Source organism: Lathyrus oleraceus, chromosome 5, assembly GCF_024323335.1.
Source record: "Lathyrus oleraceus cultivar Zhongwan6 chromosome 5, CAAS_Psat_ZW6_1.0, whole genome shotgun sequence".
Lineage (NCBI taxonomy): Eukaryota > Viridiplantae > Streptophyta > Magnoliopsida > Fabales > Fabaceae > Lathyrus > Lathyrus oleraceus.
The window spans coordinates 223,289,922-223,301,965 of NC_066583.1; the positions used below are offsets into that span (position 1 = coordinate 223,289,922).

At 43.3% G+C, this 12,044-nt stretch overlaps 2 protein-coding genes across 2 annotated transcripts; one reads left to right on the forward strand and one right to left on the reverse strand.

Moving 5' to 3' along the window:
* Positions 1–453: 453 nt before the first annotated feature.
* LOC127079835 (uncharacterized) lies at positions 454–1,554 on the forward strand. The gene is made up of 2 exons (XM_051020202.1): positions 454–544; positions 670–1,554. The coding sequence occupies exon 2, from the start codon at positions 895–897 to the stop codon at positions 1,552–1,554; it is 660 nt and encodes a 219-aa protein (XP_050876159.1). The 5' UTR covers positions 454–544; positions 670–894.
* Positions 1,555–6,540: 4,986 nt separating this feature from the next.
* LOC127079836 (uncharacterized) lies at positions 6,541–7,935 on the reverse strand. The gene is made up of 3 exons (XM_051020203.1): positions 7,698–7,935; positions 6,923–7,478; positions 6,541–6,730 (listed from the first exon to the last, which is right to left on the reverse strand). The coding sequence occupies exons 1-3, from the start codon at positions 7,933–7,935 to the stop codon at positions 6,541–6,543; spliced, it is 984 nt and encodes a 327-aa protein (XP_050876160.1).
* Between the last annotated feature and the right edge of the window lie 4,109 nt (positions 7,936–12,044).

Below are 12,044 nucleotides of genomic sequence, written 5' to 3' on the forward strand. Positions count from 1 at the left end.
CACAAACACTCTGCTCCCGCGGGCACTGAGGTATTTCTTGTCGGCTCGTCTGCTCTTTTGGCTAGACTATTTGCTTATAACCTCTCTTCGTGTCTCCAACACACCTCCCAACATAAATCCAAAAGCCATCATGGCCACAAAAGGAAGAAACATGACTCTTCTTCCAAGAGTGGCAAAAATAAAAAGAAGAGGCATCATACAGCGCCTCCTTCAGAGGTTCTTGTCAAAGATGACGACACTCCTGTGGTCGACGCTTCCAACCTTGGTACGGTCCCTGCTTCAGCCGTGGGAGCTTCACCGTCGACTGGTCCCTCCCCCGCTACTGCCTTGGGGAACACAAATCAGGATGCAGTCTCCCCTGCATCGACACAGGTATTTACCCATTTTCCTATTTATTCTTTTAGATTTTTGTTGCGCTTCTCTTACGCATTTTTCTTGCTGCAGGCTGATGCTTCTACTGAGCCAACTCAACCTGTCGCTGACTATACTCCCGCGTCGCCGGTTTCTTCCCTAGCTCGCCCCTTTCAATCTGTCGACACCGCTGGTGAGTCCATTGAATTTCCTCTCCAGATTAGTGACAATGACTCTGATTCGGTCACTAGTCCTGCGACGCACCTGGACTCCAGTTCGACTAGTTCTGACTCGAGTCTCTCTTCAACTTCCTTGCAGGATCCACGGGAGCCAATCGGTGTCGACACCAACAAACAACAGTCCTCCCACGCTACTCCGTTGTCGACTGCTTCTCCTCAGGTTACTTCTCCGTCAGCAACTTCTCCTTCGACCTTCCCGGGGCTGGCGATCAAGCCTTCTGCTTTAAAGGCAATTGCCAGACTCCGCAATCTGGTGAAATTGCGTGATGTTTCTTCAGACTCTGAGCAATTCCATTATGGCAAAATGGGCCCTGAGGCGATGAAAACTAAGGCTCTTATGGACAAAATCCGCGTGCACGCCTTGAACTCTAACCTTCTTTTCGTGCTCATGCATGAACCTGCTGTCGGTCCAGAGATTCTGAGCGCACTTGCCCAGCTAAAGGATCTCCAACTCTCTGATTATGCCAGACTTGCAATGGCGGCTCTAGAACAAATCTTGGTGCCTATGTTGCGCCATATTGACAGCGTTCGGGACACTGAGCGCCAAATTGCTGATACTGAGGCCTCTGTGAAGGAGAAATGGGAGTTGGTGATGCATGCCGACGTGGAAGTTACCAGTATGTTGATGTCTATGGAGGAGCGACAGAAGGAATTGACTTCCAAACAAGCAAGGGCCACTGAGCTACGTCAACAAATCGATGCCCTTCAACGTCAAATTGCCACCTTGGATAATGAGTTGGACTCAATTGTTAAGGAGGAGTCCCGTTTTGTCGACGAAGTGCTACAACCTGCTCAGGCCACTGTGGAACAAACTACCCGTGATGCCTTAGCGGTCGGTGAAGAACTTATGGTTGTCGAAGGGAAGCTTGAGGAGCTTAAAGCCTATGCCGACACCCTGGAGCCTGCGTCTCTGCACTACAATTTCGAACTCAAATCCTTCCAATCCAAGTTCGGCCAGATTTGACCGATTTTATTGATTGTACAAATTTTTTTGTAATGTTTAAACAATGGCTTCTTGCCACATTAATGTTATCTTTCTTGCCTTTAGCACTGTCTACTTATTTTTTGTGCCTTTGCAGCTGGTATCTAACATAATTATCTCCAACTTTATTTTTTCGACATTTATTTTAGTCTGCCAAAATTTTGACCTCTTGAAGGAGAGACCTGTATTTTTTCAAGTACTTTCCATTTACTCTTAAAATCCGCCTGTCTGGTGCCAACTCTTCGACCTCGTAGGCGTTATCAGAAAAGGCTTGCAAAACCTTAAACGCTCCCTCTCAATTTGGGGACCACTTACCCAAAACTCTATCATTTCTGTCAATAGGCAGGATTACCCTCCAAACCAGATCTCCGACAGCAAATACTTTCCCTTTCACCCTTTTATTGTAGGCTCGGGCGACTTTCTCTTTCTGTCTTTGTAGAGAGTCTAATGCTAGCATTCTTTCTTCATCTACGTCGACTAATTCGTCTATCATCATACTCCAGTAATCTTCAGAAGGTATTTCATACTGCCTTTGGATTCTGACTGCCTGGACCTGAATTTCTACTGGCAGTACTGCGTCATGCCCATACACCAGTCGAAATGGGGTTGTTCCAGTTGCTTCTTTTGGTGACGTTCAACATGCCCACAAATCTTGGTCTAACGTCTTATGCCAATTCCTTGGCTTCTTTCCTATGTGTTTCTTTATTAGGCTGATGATCACCTTATTAGCCGCTTCGACTTGGCCATTCGCCTGTGCGTAATAGGGGGTAGATGTCAGTAACTTAATGCCCATTTCCTTTGCAAATTCTTGCACTTTTCGACCAGTGAAAACTGACCCCTGGTCGGTTGTGATAGTTTCTGGGATGCCAAATCTGCAAATGATGTAACTCTGGACAAAGTCTATCACAACTTCTTGGTCCATATTTGTTAATGCTACGGCTTCGACCCATTTTGTGAAATAGTCGATACCGACTAACACATACCTTTGTTGTTTCGATGAGGCTGGCTTTATTTCTCCTATAACGTCCAAAGCCCATCCTCGAAATGGCCAGGGTTTCACAATTGTGTGTAGCTCGCTTGCAGGCACATGCTGTATGCCCCCATGCAATTGGCATTCTTGACAACCTTTAGCAAATTCAATGCAATCTTTCAGCATTGAAGGCCAATAAACTCCTGAACGCATCAAGAGCCACTTCATCTTCAAACCTGCTTGATGTGCCCCACACGCCCCGCTATGTATGCTCGACACAGTCACGTATGCCTCACTTTCCCCCAGGCATTTTAATAACACTCCTTCGACTGTCTTTTTGAATAATTCATCATTTACTAAGACGTAGTTAAGGGCCCTATACTTTATCTTTCGATCTGTCGACCCCACAGGATTACGTAAGTAATGGACTACGGTTTACGCCAATCACTCTTTCTCTCATCGTCAACAACCATAATTTCAAAATGATTTTTATCTACTGCCCCTAACTTCACGATTGCCAAATCTGACGGTGACAACACTGTTGCTCGTACTTTCTCTCTTACTTGGATCTCTTCGTCCTGGTCTTTCGACGTTTTATACCCTGAAGCCTCCTGCGCCAAATTGTTTGCTCTTTGGTTTTCTTGCCATGGTATGTGTTGGAGATTGACTTGCTCAAACCTCTTGAGCAGTCTGATGGTAACCACGAAGTACATGATCAGATTTTCTTTAACACACCTATACTCTTTTGATACTTGTTTAATCACTAACTCCGAATCTCCCATAATTTTGACATTCCTTGCCCCCAATTCCAGCAGTAGTTCAAGTCCCGTGATCAGTGACTCATACTCTGCTTCATTATTGGTGCATATCCCTTCGATTTTGTATTTGAACTCTGCTGGAATTCCATCTGGAGAAATTATGACTCCTCATATCTGAGATCCAAGCTTATGTCTTGACCCATCGAAGTATAGCCTCCATGGTGCTAAATCTACGTAATTCTGCGCCATTTCGACCATTGAATGGTCGACAAGAAAGTCTGCTACTACCTGCCCTTTCATCGCTTTCAAGGGTACGTATGTCAGGGAATATTCTGTTAACGCTAAAGCCCATTTTCCAATTCGACTATGCAAAATTGGTTTAGATAACATGTGTTTAATAATATCAAAGTGGGAAGATACGTACACATCAACAAGCTTGATATATTGCTTTAATTTCGTACAAGAGAAATACAGGCATAAACATAGTTTTTCTATATCACTATACCTAGTTTCAGGATCATTAAGCATTCGACTAAGGTAATACACAGGTCTTTCGACGCATTTTTCATCCTCTTGGACTAACATACTTCCTATAGTCGATTCTGAGGCTGCAATATACAGTCTCATTGGCCTATGCCTAACATGAGGGGCCAATACTGGAGGCCTAGTCAAATACTCTTTGATTTTGTTGAATGCCTCTTGGTGTGCATCCTGCCATTTGAACTCTTCGTTCTTCAGTCGAAGTAGTGGGGAGAACGCTTTTGTTTTGCCACTTAGATTTGATATGAATCTTCTAAGAAAATTTATTTTTCCCAAAAAGGATTGCAGCTCCTTTTTGGTCGACGGAGGCTTGACGTCCATAATGGCTTTTTTTTTTGCTTTGGTTTACTTCAATACCCTTTTTATGCACCACAAAACCAAGGAAGTCGTCTGCCTGCACACAAAAAGCGCATTTTAATGGATTCATTTTTAATCCATATTTCCTCATCCTCAGGAAGGCTTTTCGGAGATGGTCGACATGAGTATGCTGACCATTGGATTTTATCACAATGTCATCAATATAGACTTGCATGAAATCTTCAATGAAGTCATGGAACATTGAGTTCATTACCCTCTGGTATGCTGCCTGGACATCGAAACGCCGTCTTCGGCACGTCTTCTTCTGCAATAAAAATTTGGTTATATCCAGCATAACCATCTAACATGCTTAAATATTCAAAACCAGCGGCCGAATCGACCAGCATCTCAGCCACAAGCATGGCATATTCATCTTTTGCGGTGGCATCATTTAGATCTCTAAAATCAATGCACACTCTTAAAGACCCATTTTTCTTTATGACTGGCACAATATTGGCCAACCATTCGACATACCTTGCAGTTTGGATAAACTTGCTTTTTAGGAGTCTTTCTACTTCTGTTTTTATTTTTGCCATGATCTCTGGGGCGAAACGCCTGGGCGTCTGTTTCACTGGTTTTCTTCTAGCTTTTATGGGCAACTTTAACTCGACCAAATCTCTACTTAAACCAGACATTTCATTATAATCCCAAGCAAAACAATCTCTAAATTCTTTAAGCATGGATATTACCTCAAACTTTAGTTTGTTGTCGATGTTGGCGCTTATATATGTTGGTATTTTCTCGCCATTTTCGCCAAGGTCGACTTCTTCCAAGGGGTCTTTTGGTCGTATTTTCTCTGGTGCCTTTGGGTCTTTTTCGAACCCTAAAGGTTCACTGTCGTAAATGCAGTCCAGACTCTACATGTCGACAATCCTTTTCGCCAAAGTTGGTTTGTCTGGGAGTTTTGGCCCAATAGCCATATGCCCCCCTTTATTCAACACACAAGCTTCAACAGCCATGTTTTCTTCAGCCTCTAGAGCCGACTTTATTTTGTTCTCGACAACGTATGCCGAAATCTTTCTTAGAGCTTCTAACTCAGACTTCATCATTGACGTCCCTCCAGCCTGTCGGCCGGATACCTGTGTATGGTGGATCATTTAGGCGTTCCACATCCCAAATGAAGCCGTGAGTCTCATGTAGAGTTAGAAAGACGAAAGCTTCACTTAGATTAGCATATACATCCTCAGCTGGGAAGCAAGGAGAGATGTTGGCCAGCTTTCTTTCGAACTCCTTCTTGCCGATATTATTCACATCGGCCATAAAATATCCTTGGTCGGCCTCGATATTTTCGGCCACCCCATCCTCTCTCCAAATCACCAGCCTTTGGTGTGCTGAAGATGGTACAACTCCGATGCCATGTAGCCACTCTCTGCCAAGTAGCAAGTTGTAACTTGGCCTAGCGTCTATCACCATGAATAGTGTCGGTCTGGTCACTGAACCTACTGTGACATTCACCATAATCACTCCCATGGTGCTTTTCGTCTTTCCTCCATAGTCTGACAAGACCACGTTATTAGACCTGATGTCGTTATCATACTTGCCAATCTTCCTCAGAATATGGTGTGGCATGATGTTGACCGTGGCACCACAATCGACCAAAATTTTGTTGACGGTTACACCTTCCACTTTTGCCCTGATCAGCTGTGGTTTCAAATGGTTTTTCATGTTCATCGTTGGTCTTTCGAACACTGCCTCTTGGCTTTCAGCAGCACCATCGTTCAGCACAAAATAACATCTTGGTTGGTGCAAAGCCATTTCTTCAGCGTCAGCATTTTCCACCGACCCTTCGACTTCAGTCACACACTTGTATTCTTGTGGTAGGATTGACACTACGTTAACCAGGATGTCGAGGCTTGCTTCAGATCCTGAATTGAAGTCATCAGTCACTTCATCAGAACATTTTTCATCTGGTCGACGAACATACTCTCTTATCCGTTCCTTCGCTGCTGTGTCGACTTTCACAATAATTTTCTTCCCAGCATTCAACTCGCTGGTCATGCCTCTTGTAGCGCCTCTTTCGGCCTGTTTACACCTCTGAAAACGTCTCCATTGAGTCCTCGACATGAGCTTCTTTCCCAAATAGTTTTCAGAGATATGAGTCCTCTTTTCAGACTTGAATTCACGCCTGTAGTTGACTACCAGACCTCCTCTAGCATCAGCAGCAACCCCTTGTGGGGTGTCTTGCCTTTCATGAGGCTTGATCCAAGTACCCCTAGGAGCACTTGCCGACGGCACGAAGCTTTTAGGCCTTGATGGGTTATTTCCCACAGCCCTTTTTGAGCCTCTTCCATTCTGGTAACCCCTGGTTGGCATATTCCTTTTGCTCTTACCCAGTTGCAGCTTCTAGAAATTCTCTGCTGCTATTTTGTCGGTGACGGCACCACACTTGGCGCACAGGCACACCTGTGAACCCTTGTTCTTGCAGTGATACAGAAAATCCACCAAGTCTTCATCAGCCCTTGGGTAAACTCCAGCTATATCGACATCTGGGCTTTCCCCAGTTTGCTCTAACATGTTGGCCTCATCATATTCGCTGATCTCGACCATGTTGATCTCGACTGGCTCCACGAACAGGGCTTCCTCCTGGTGAAGAGGATCAGCGTCGATCTTCATTCTGCGGCCAGCAAATTTCAGCCTGCCTTCTTGAATCGCTTTCTGAACCAAGTCCCTGAAAAGGTAACAATTAGAGGTGTGATGACCAAGATAGTTATGATATTTACAAAACCCTATTTTCTGTCTTTGTTCCAACGGTGGTATTTTAGTACTAGGAGGTACCACCATCTGCCCATCTTTGACCAATAAGTCAAAAATTTCCTCACACTTCGACACGTCGAAAGTATAAGTTTTCGCAGGGAATTTTGGGTTGTTTTCGACAGGATTCTTTCCTTGCGCAGGCAGCAATGAGTGACACTCATAGGCGGATCCTGACTTTAGTTCAGCCACGTCGATTTCTAATTCGGTCGATGAAGCATAATCGGCCTCATGTATTGGGTCTGTCGCGTCGTATTCGATAAACGCTACCTTTTCTTTCTTAGACTTATTGTGCCTAACTTTTTCTAGCCTTAATCGTTCTAGGTGTCGGACTCTGTCAGCCAGTTGTGACATATTTTTCACAAAAGTTGGATCTATCTTCTTCCTAATGGAATAATTTAAACCTCCTGCGGCCATTTGAACTAGTTCATGTTCTGGCACTTGCGTAAAGCACCTAGCTTTTAAGGACCTGAACCGATTCAGATAATCATCTATACTTTCAGTAAACCTTCTCTTAATACTAGACAATTCTGCCAAACTAATTTTGGAGTGTCCTTCGTAAAACTGTTCATGGAACTTCTTTTCTAATTTAGCCCATGAGTCGATTGAACTCGGGGCCAACGAAGTAAACCATGTGAAGGCAACCTTGGTCAGGGAGGAGGGGAAGTTTTTTACTCTTAAACATTCATTATGAGCTAGATCCCCTGACTCTATTAAGTATCTGGCGACGTGCTCTATTGTCGATTCACCAGGCTCTCCCCCAAATTTAGTGTACTTAGGCACTTTCATCCCCCTAGGTGCCTCGGCTTGGAGAATAAATTCAGCTAACGGGGAAGCGTATAATGGCCTTTGTAATGTAGCACCCATGCCATTTCTAGCCATAATCCTTTCGACAATAGTTGTCAAATTATTTTCCACCGCCAAGTCTTCTTGTCGACGTTGGTCGATGATTTTATCAACATCCTGGTGTCGGTTAACCATTACCATCTGGCTACGTCACGCAACTCCTGATTCGACGCCTTGATGTTGAAGGGGTCTAATGATTTGTCCTTCGTGGACTGTCTCCTCCTCCGCTGCCCCTATCTCTATCTGCACAGGAATAGTCGGTCTAATCGTTGGCGTCATCTATCGGGCCGGTGCCCCCAGAAAATTGCACAAGCGTGTCAATTGGTTCGCCACCTGTCTGTTTGTTTCAGCAGTTTCTTGTATTAGTGGATTGAAGAATGTGCCCATCTGGTTGGTCAACATGTTAACCAATTCATGGTTACTATCGTCCATTTGTTGTCTCAACACCGCTACTGAAGTGTTCGACAGCGGAATGGTTCTGTTCTGAGTAGTGTTCCTTATGTTGCCCCCTTGTGCTGATCCTTGCAAGGGAGGATTTGTATCTGAAAACAGTGATGCACTGGATATCGACTGATATCCTGGCATTAAGGAATACAACATTCAATAAAGTGGATCTGTGGTGCCAAAGCGAGGCATATAAGGTCCGAACATCGTTATCGTTGATCCTGAATCCCCCGGTGGAGGCTGAGGAATTGATGTTCCAACCGCACCCGTAGTCGACATGGTTAGGGCTGCACTTGTCATCGGCGGCAAAGTGGCAACCTGTGAGACTACTGTTTCCGTATTTGATAAAGTTCCTTGTGGAACTTCATCAGTGTTAGTTTCTGACAATTTCACACTACTTCGTGGCTTACTATTTAGCTTGCCACTTCTAAGTTTCATGCAATTTCACAACTGCTCTAGCACCGTCCCAATGGGCGTGCCATTTTGTTTACTGTGGAAATTGGTAAACAGCCGATGGTCCTCCCTAGGCTTTAAAACGAAGGGTTACTTGCAGGATCGACCAGTTGATCCTAGGACATGTGCTAGTGCAAGTGAGACTTGTCCAAACTTTGACGGAATGACTTTGTGAGGAACGGCTCCTAACAAAGTGTCGAACAAGCGTAGGGTTTTTCCACACGAACGGTTTTAGACAATGTTATCGCTTGTAGGTGACTCGTGACCGACAGTGCTACAACATTCAAAAGAGGTATACGATGAACACGCTTTTGGTGAACTCTATTATCGTAATAGAATCAGTGTCGACAACATAAACGACAACGTAAAATGATAACTCAAAAGTAAAAGAAATTAAGATAAAATGTTCAACGGGAACAATTGAAAAGCAGGGAAGTTGCATTGAAATAAATGTGGTGATTCACGTACATAGCACTCTCAGAAAAAACTCTTGCTTCCTCGCGCTGGGAATGGGAAGTTTTCTCACAAGTGATTTCGTAGTACAGAGTGAACACCCCGAGCCCCTTGTGGGATACTCCTATTTATACTAAACTAGAGGAAATTACTCATAAGCTAACTCCTAGAAACTAGCAGTTGTTATGTCACACGATCTGCATAACCGCCTCACCCATGTCTTGCTAACTGCTCCACATTATGGCACTCTTATTCCTTTTGGAACTGCTATTTTATTTTGAAATTCAAATTTCTCCTGCCCAGACGTTAGGGCGAAGCTGTCTTCTGCACATTTGACTATAATTCTTTAAGTCCCAAACCTTGCGTTGGTCGACAGAATGGCCTGTCGACGGAGCCAACTTTCCTTGTCGGCTTCGTCCTTTGGTTTGTTTTTTCTTTCTTGCTTGCTTCCAACATCTCTTTATCTTTTGGTAGGGTATGATCCCCACATTCACATGACTCTTTCATTACTTGTGCTTTCATCCTGCCTTAGGAATATTTCGTGGTAACAACATGGTGTAAAGGCCAAACTATACATTTCCATTGTCAGAGTACGTGTTATAGACGAAACTCCCAAGGGGATGGAAAGTCCCTAAGTTCACCAAATTTGCTGGTGATACGAATGAGTTCACAGTAGAACATATCGCTCGATATTTGATTGAAGTGGGGCACATAGTGAATAATGATAACTTAAGGATGGGGTACTTTTCTAGTTCTCTTACAAAAAATACTTTTACATGATTTATAACTCTCTTTGTGCATTCCATTAATGATTGGATTCTCTTAGAAAGGTTGTTCCACAAATAGTTTTATATAAGACAATCTAAGATCAGTCTCAAAGAGTTGTTAAGTGTGAAACGAACGTTCACTGAATCCATCGATGATTACCTAAATAGGTTCCGACTGTTGAAGACAAGGTGCTTTATCCAAGTGCATGAAAAAGAACTAGTCGAGATGGCCGTTGGGGGCTTGGATTATTCTATTAGAAACAAATAAGATACACAATATCTTAGCGATATGGACCAATTGGGAGATAGAGTTCGATAGGTCGAATAGTTGAATGTTGAGAAAGCCATAGTGAACAAAAGTAGGAAAGAACGGGTGGCTTACGTTGTCATGGATGACGATGACCTGTGGTTGGATGTCGAATACAACCATGTTGAAGGGAACAGGGTTGACTTGACTGAGTTAAAGCCAAGACACCCATATGTTTATAAGCTTCTTACACCGTCAAATGAGAAGAACCATGCAGAACCTAAAAAGAGTGACAAATTCCTTAAGAAAACATATACTTTCCATGTAACCATGTGTGATGAGATCTTTGATCTATTGGTAACAGATGGCCAAATCTTAGTGACACACGGTGCAAAAGTGCCACCGTTAGAACAAAGAAAGAAAAGAAGTTTATGAAAATATCACAATTTTTTGCGGCATGAAACTTCACAATGTTTTCTTTTCAAGGATCTTGTAAAAAATTCTCTGAATTACGGGAGGTTGAAGTTTGCTGGAAAGAGTAAGGCACCAATGAAGATTGATTATGATCTGCTACAGGTCGGGGAGGCCCGCTATGTCGAACCTGTAGAGATCAACATGGTCGAAATTATTGAATATTTTAACATGCAGGCTAGAGAGGAAGTTGTTGAAAGCAACGAAAATCAGATGCAGTCTGTCTACCCCAAAACTGAGGAAGGTCTAGTTAACTTCCTTCATCGATGCCAGGCTAAAGAGCCGGAGGTGATGCTCTGCCCAAGATGCAGTGTGATAAAAGGATGTTAAGGAGGTAGAAAATTATCGACACGCGCAACAGAGAGGAAAACGGAAGAATAAAAAACCTTAGTTCTACTTTGACAAAAAGGGAGTTCCCCATAAGAGACAGCAGTTCCCGACTTATCAGAGGAACAATACCAACACCTATGTTACAACAGCCAACGTTCCCTAAGGGAAGTGGGCTTGACCTGCAGGAAAAGAGGGATTTGACCACCGGAAATGGAAAAAACTTTGAGATGGGTAGAGGTTCCTTATTGAATTATCAAGAGAAATTCCAGGTGTCATAGAAGCGCTCTTATGGGCCCAACAAATACATAGGGAAAAACTCAATGTCGAGAATCTAGTGGAGGAGATTCCAAAGAAAGAAGAAAGCTAAGAGGGAGGCTGCTAAGTCAAGTAATAATAAACCGTATCAAAACTAAGTAAGTGATTAAGTTAAGAAGCCAATATGAAGGAAGTTGTTTTCCCCAAAGGCAATCAAAGAGAAAGGGAAAGCGAAGGAGGAGCCGCCACTCAGGGATGATGAGATGGAAACTAATAATTTTGATTCAGGGACGGAGGATGATTCTGACGTTATATGTAATGTAGTTTCAGTACTTCCAAGGGAGTATGATTATGTCACTGAGGTGGAGGAAACAGAAGATTATGATGAGGAAGAAATGGCAAGGCATAAACCTGTATGCTACTTTGTGATGAATAATGGCTACATCGAGAAGAAAAATGTGTTCTTTGATAGACTTGATGAGGGAATGAAGAGCCATTTGAAGCCTCTATTCATAAGAGCCAATGTCTAAAATACCATTGTTAATAAGATTTTGGTTGATGGAAAGGTTGTTTTTAATATGATGCCCCACTTTTTGCTAAGGAAAATAGGAAAATATGATACTAATCGGAGGCCACACAAAATGATGTTATCTAACTATGAAGGAAAGACGAGGCACACTATGGGCGTTATACAAGTTGATTTGGTAGTCAGATCAATAACCTGGCCTAGTGTGTTTATGGTGACTGCGTCGAAGGCGGGTTACAATCCACTCCTTGGTCGAGAGTGGATTCATGGTATAGGGGTTGTGTCGTCGTCACTCCATTAGAGG

Coding starts and splice junctions, on each gene's coding strand:
- LOC127079835 (XM_051020202.1), top strand. CDS start 895: ATGGGCCCTGAGGCGATGAAAACTAAGGCTCTTATGGACAAAATCCGC.
- LOC127079836 (XM_051020203.1), bottom strand. CDS start 7,935: ATGGTAATGGTTAACCGACACCAGGATGTTGATAAAATCATCGACCAA. Junction 7,479..7,697: donor TAAATTTGGGGGAGAGCCTG/GTGAATCGACAA, acceptor TTAGTTTGGCAG/AATTGTCTAGTATTAAGAGA. Junction 6,731..6,922: donor GAACAAAGACAGAAAATAGG/GTTTTGTAAATA, acceptor GGTCGAGATCAG/CGAATATGATGAGGCCAACA.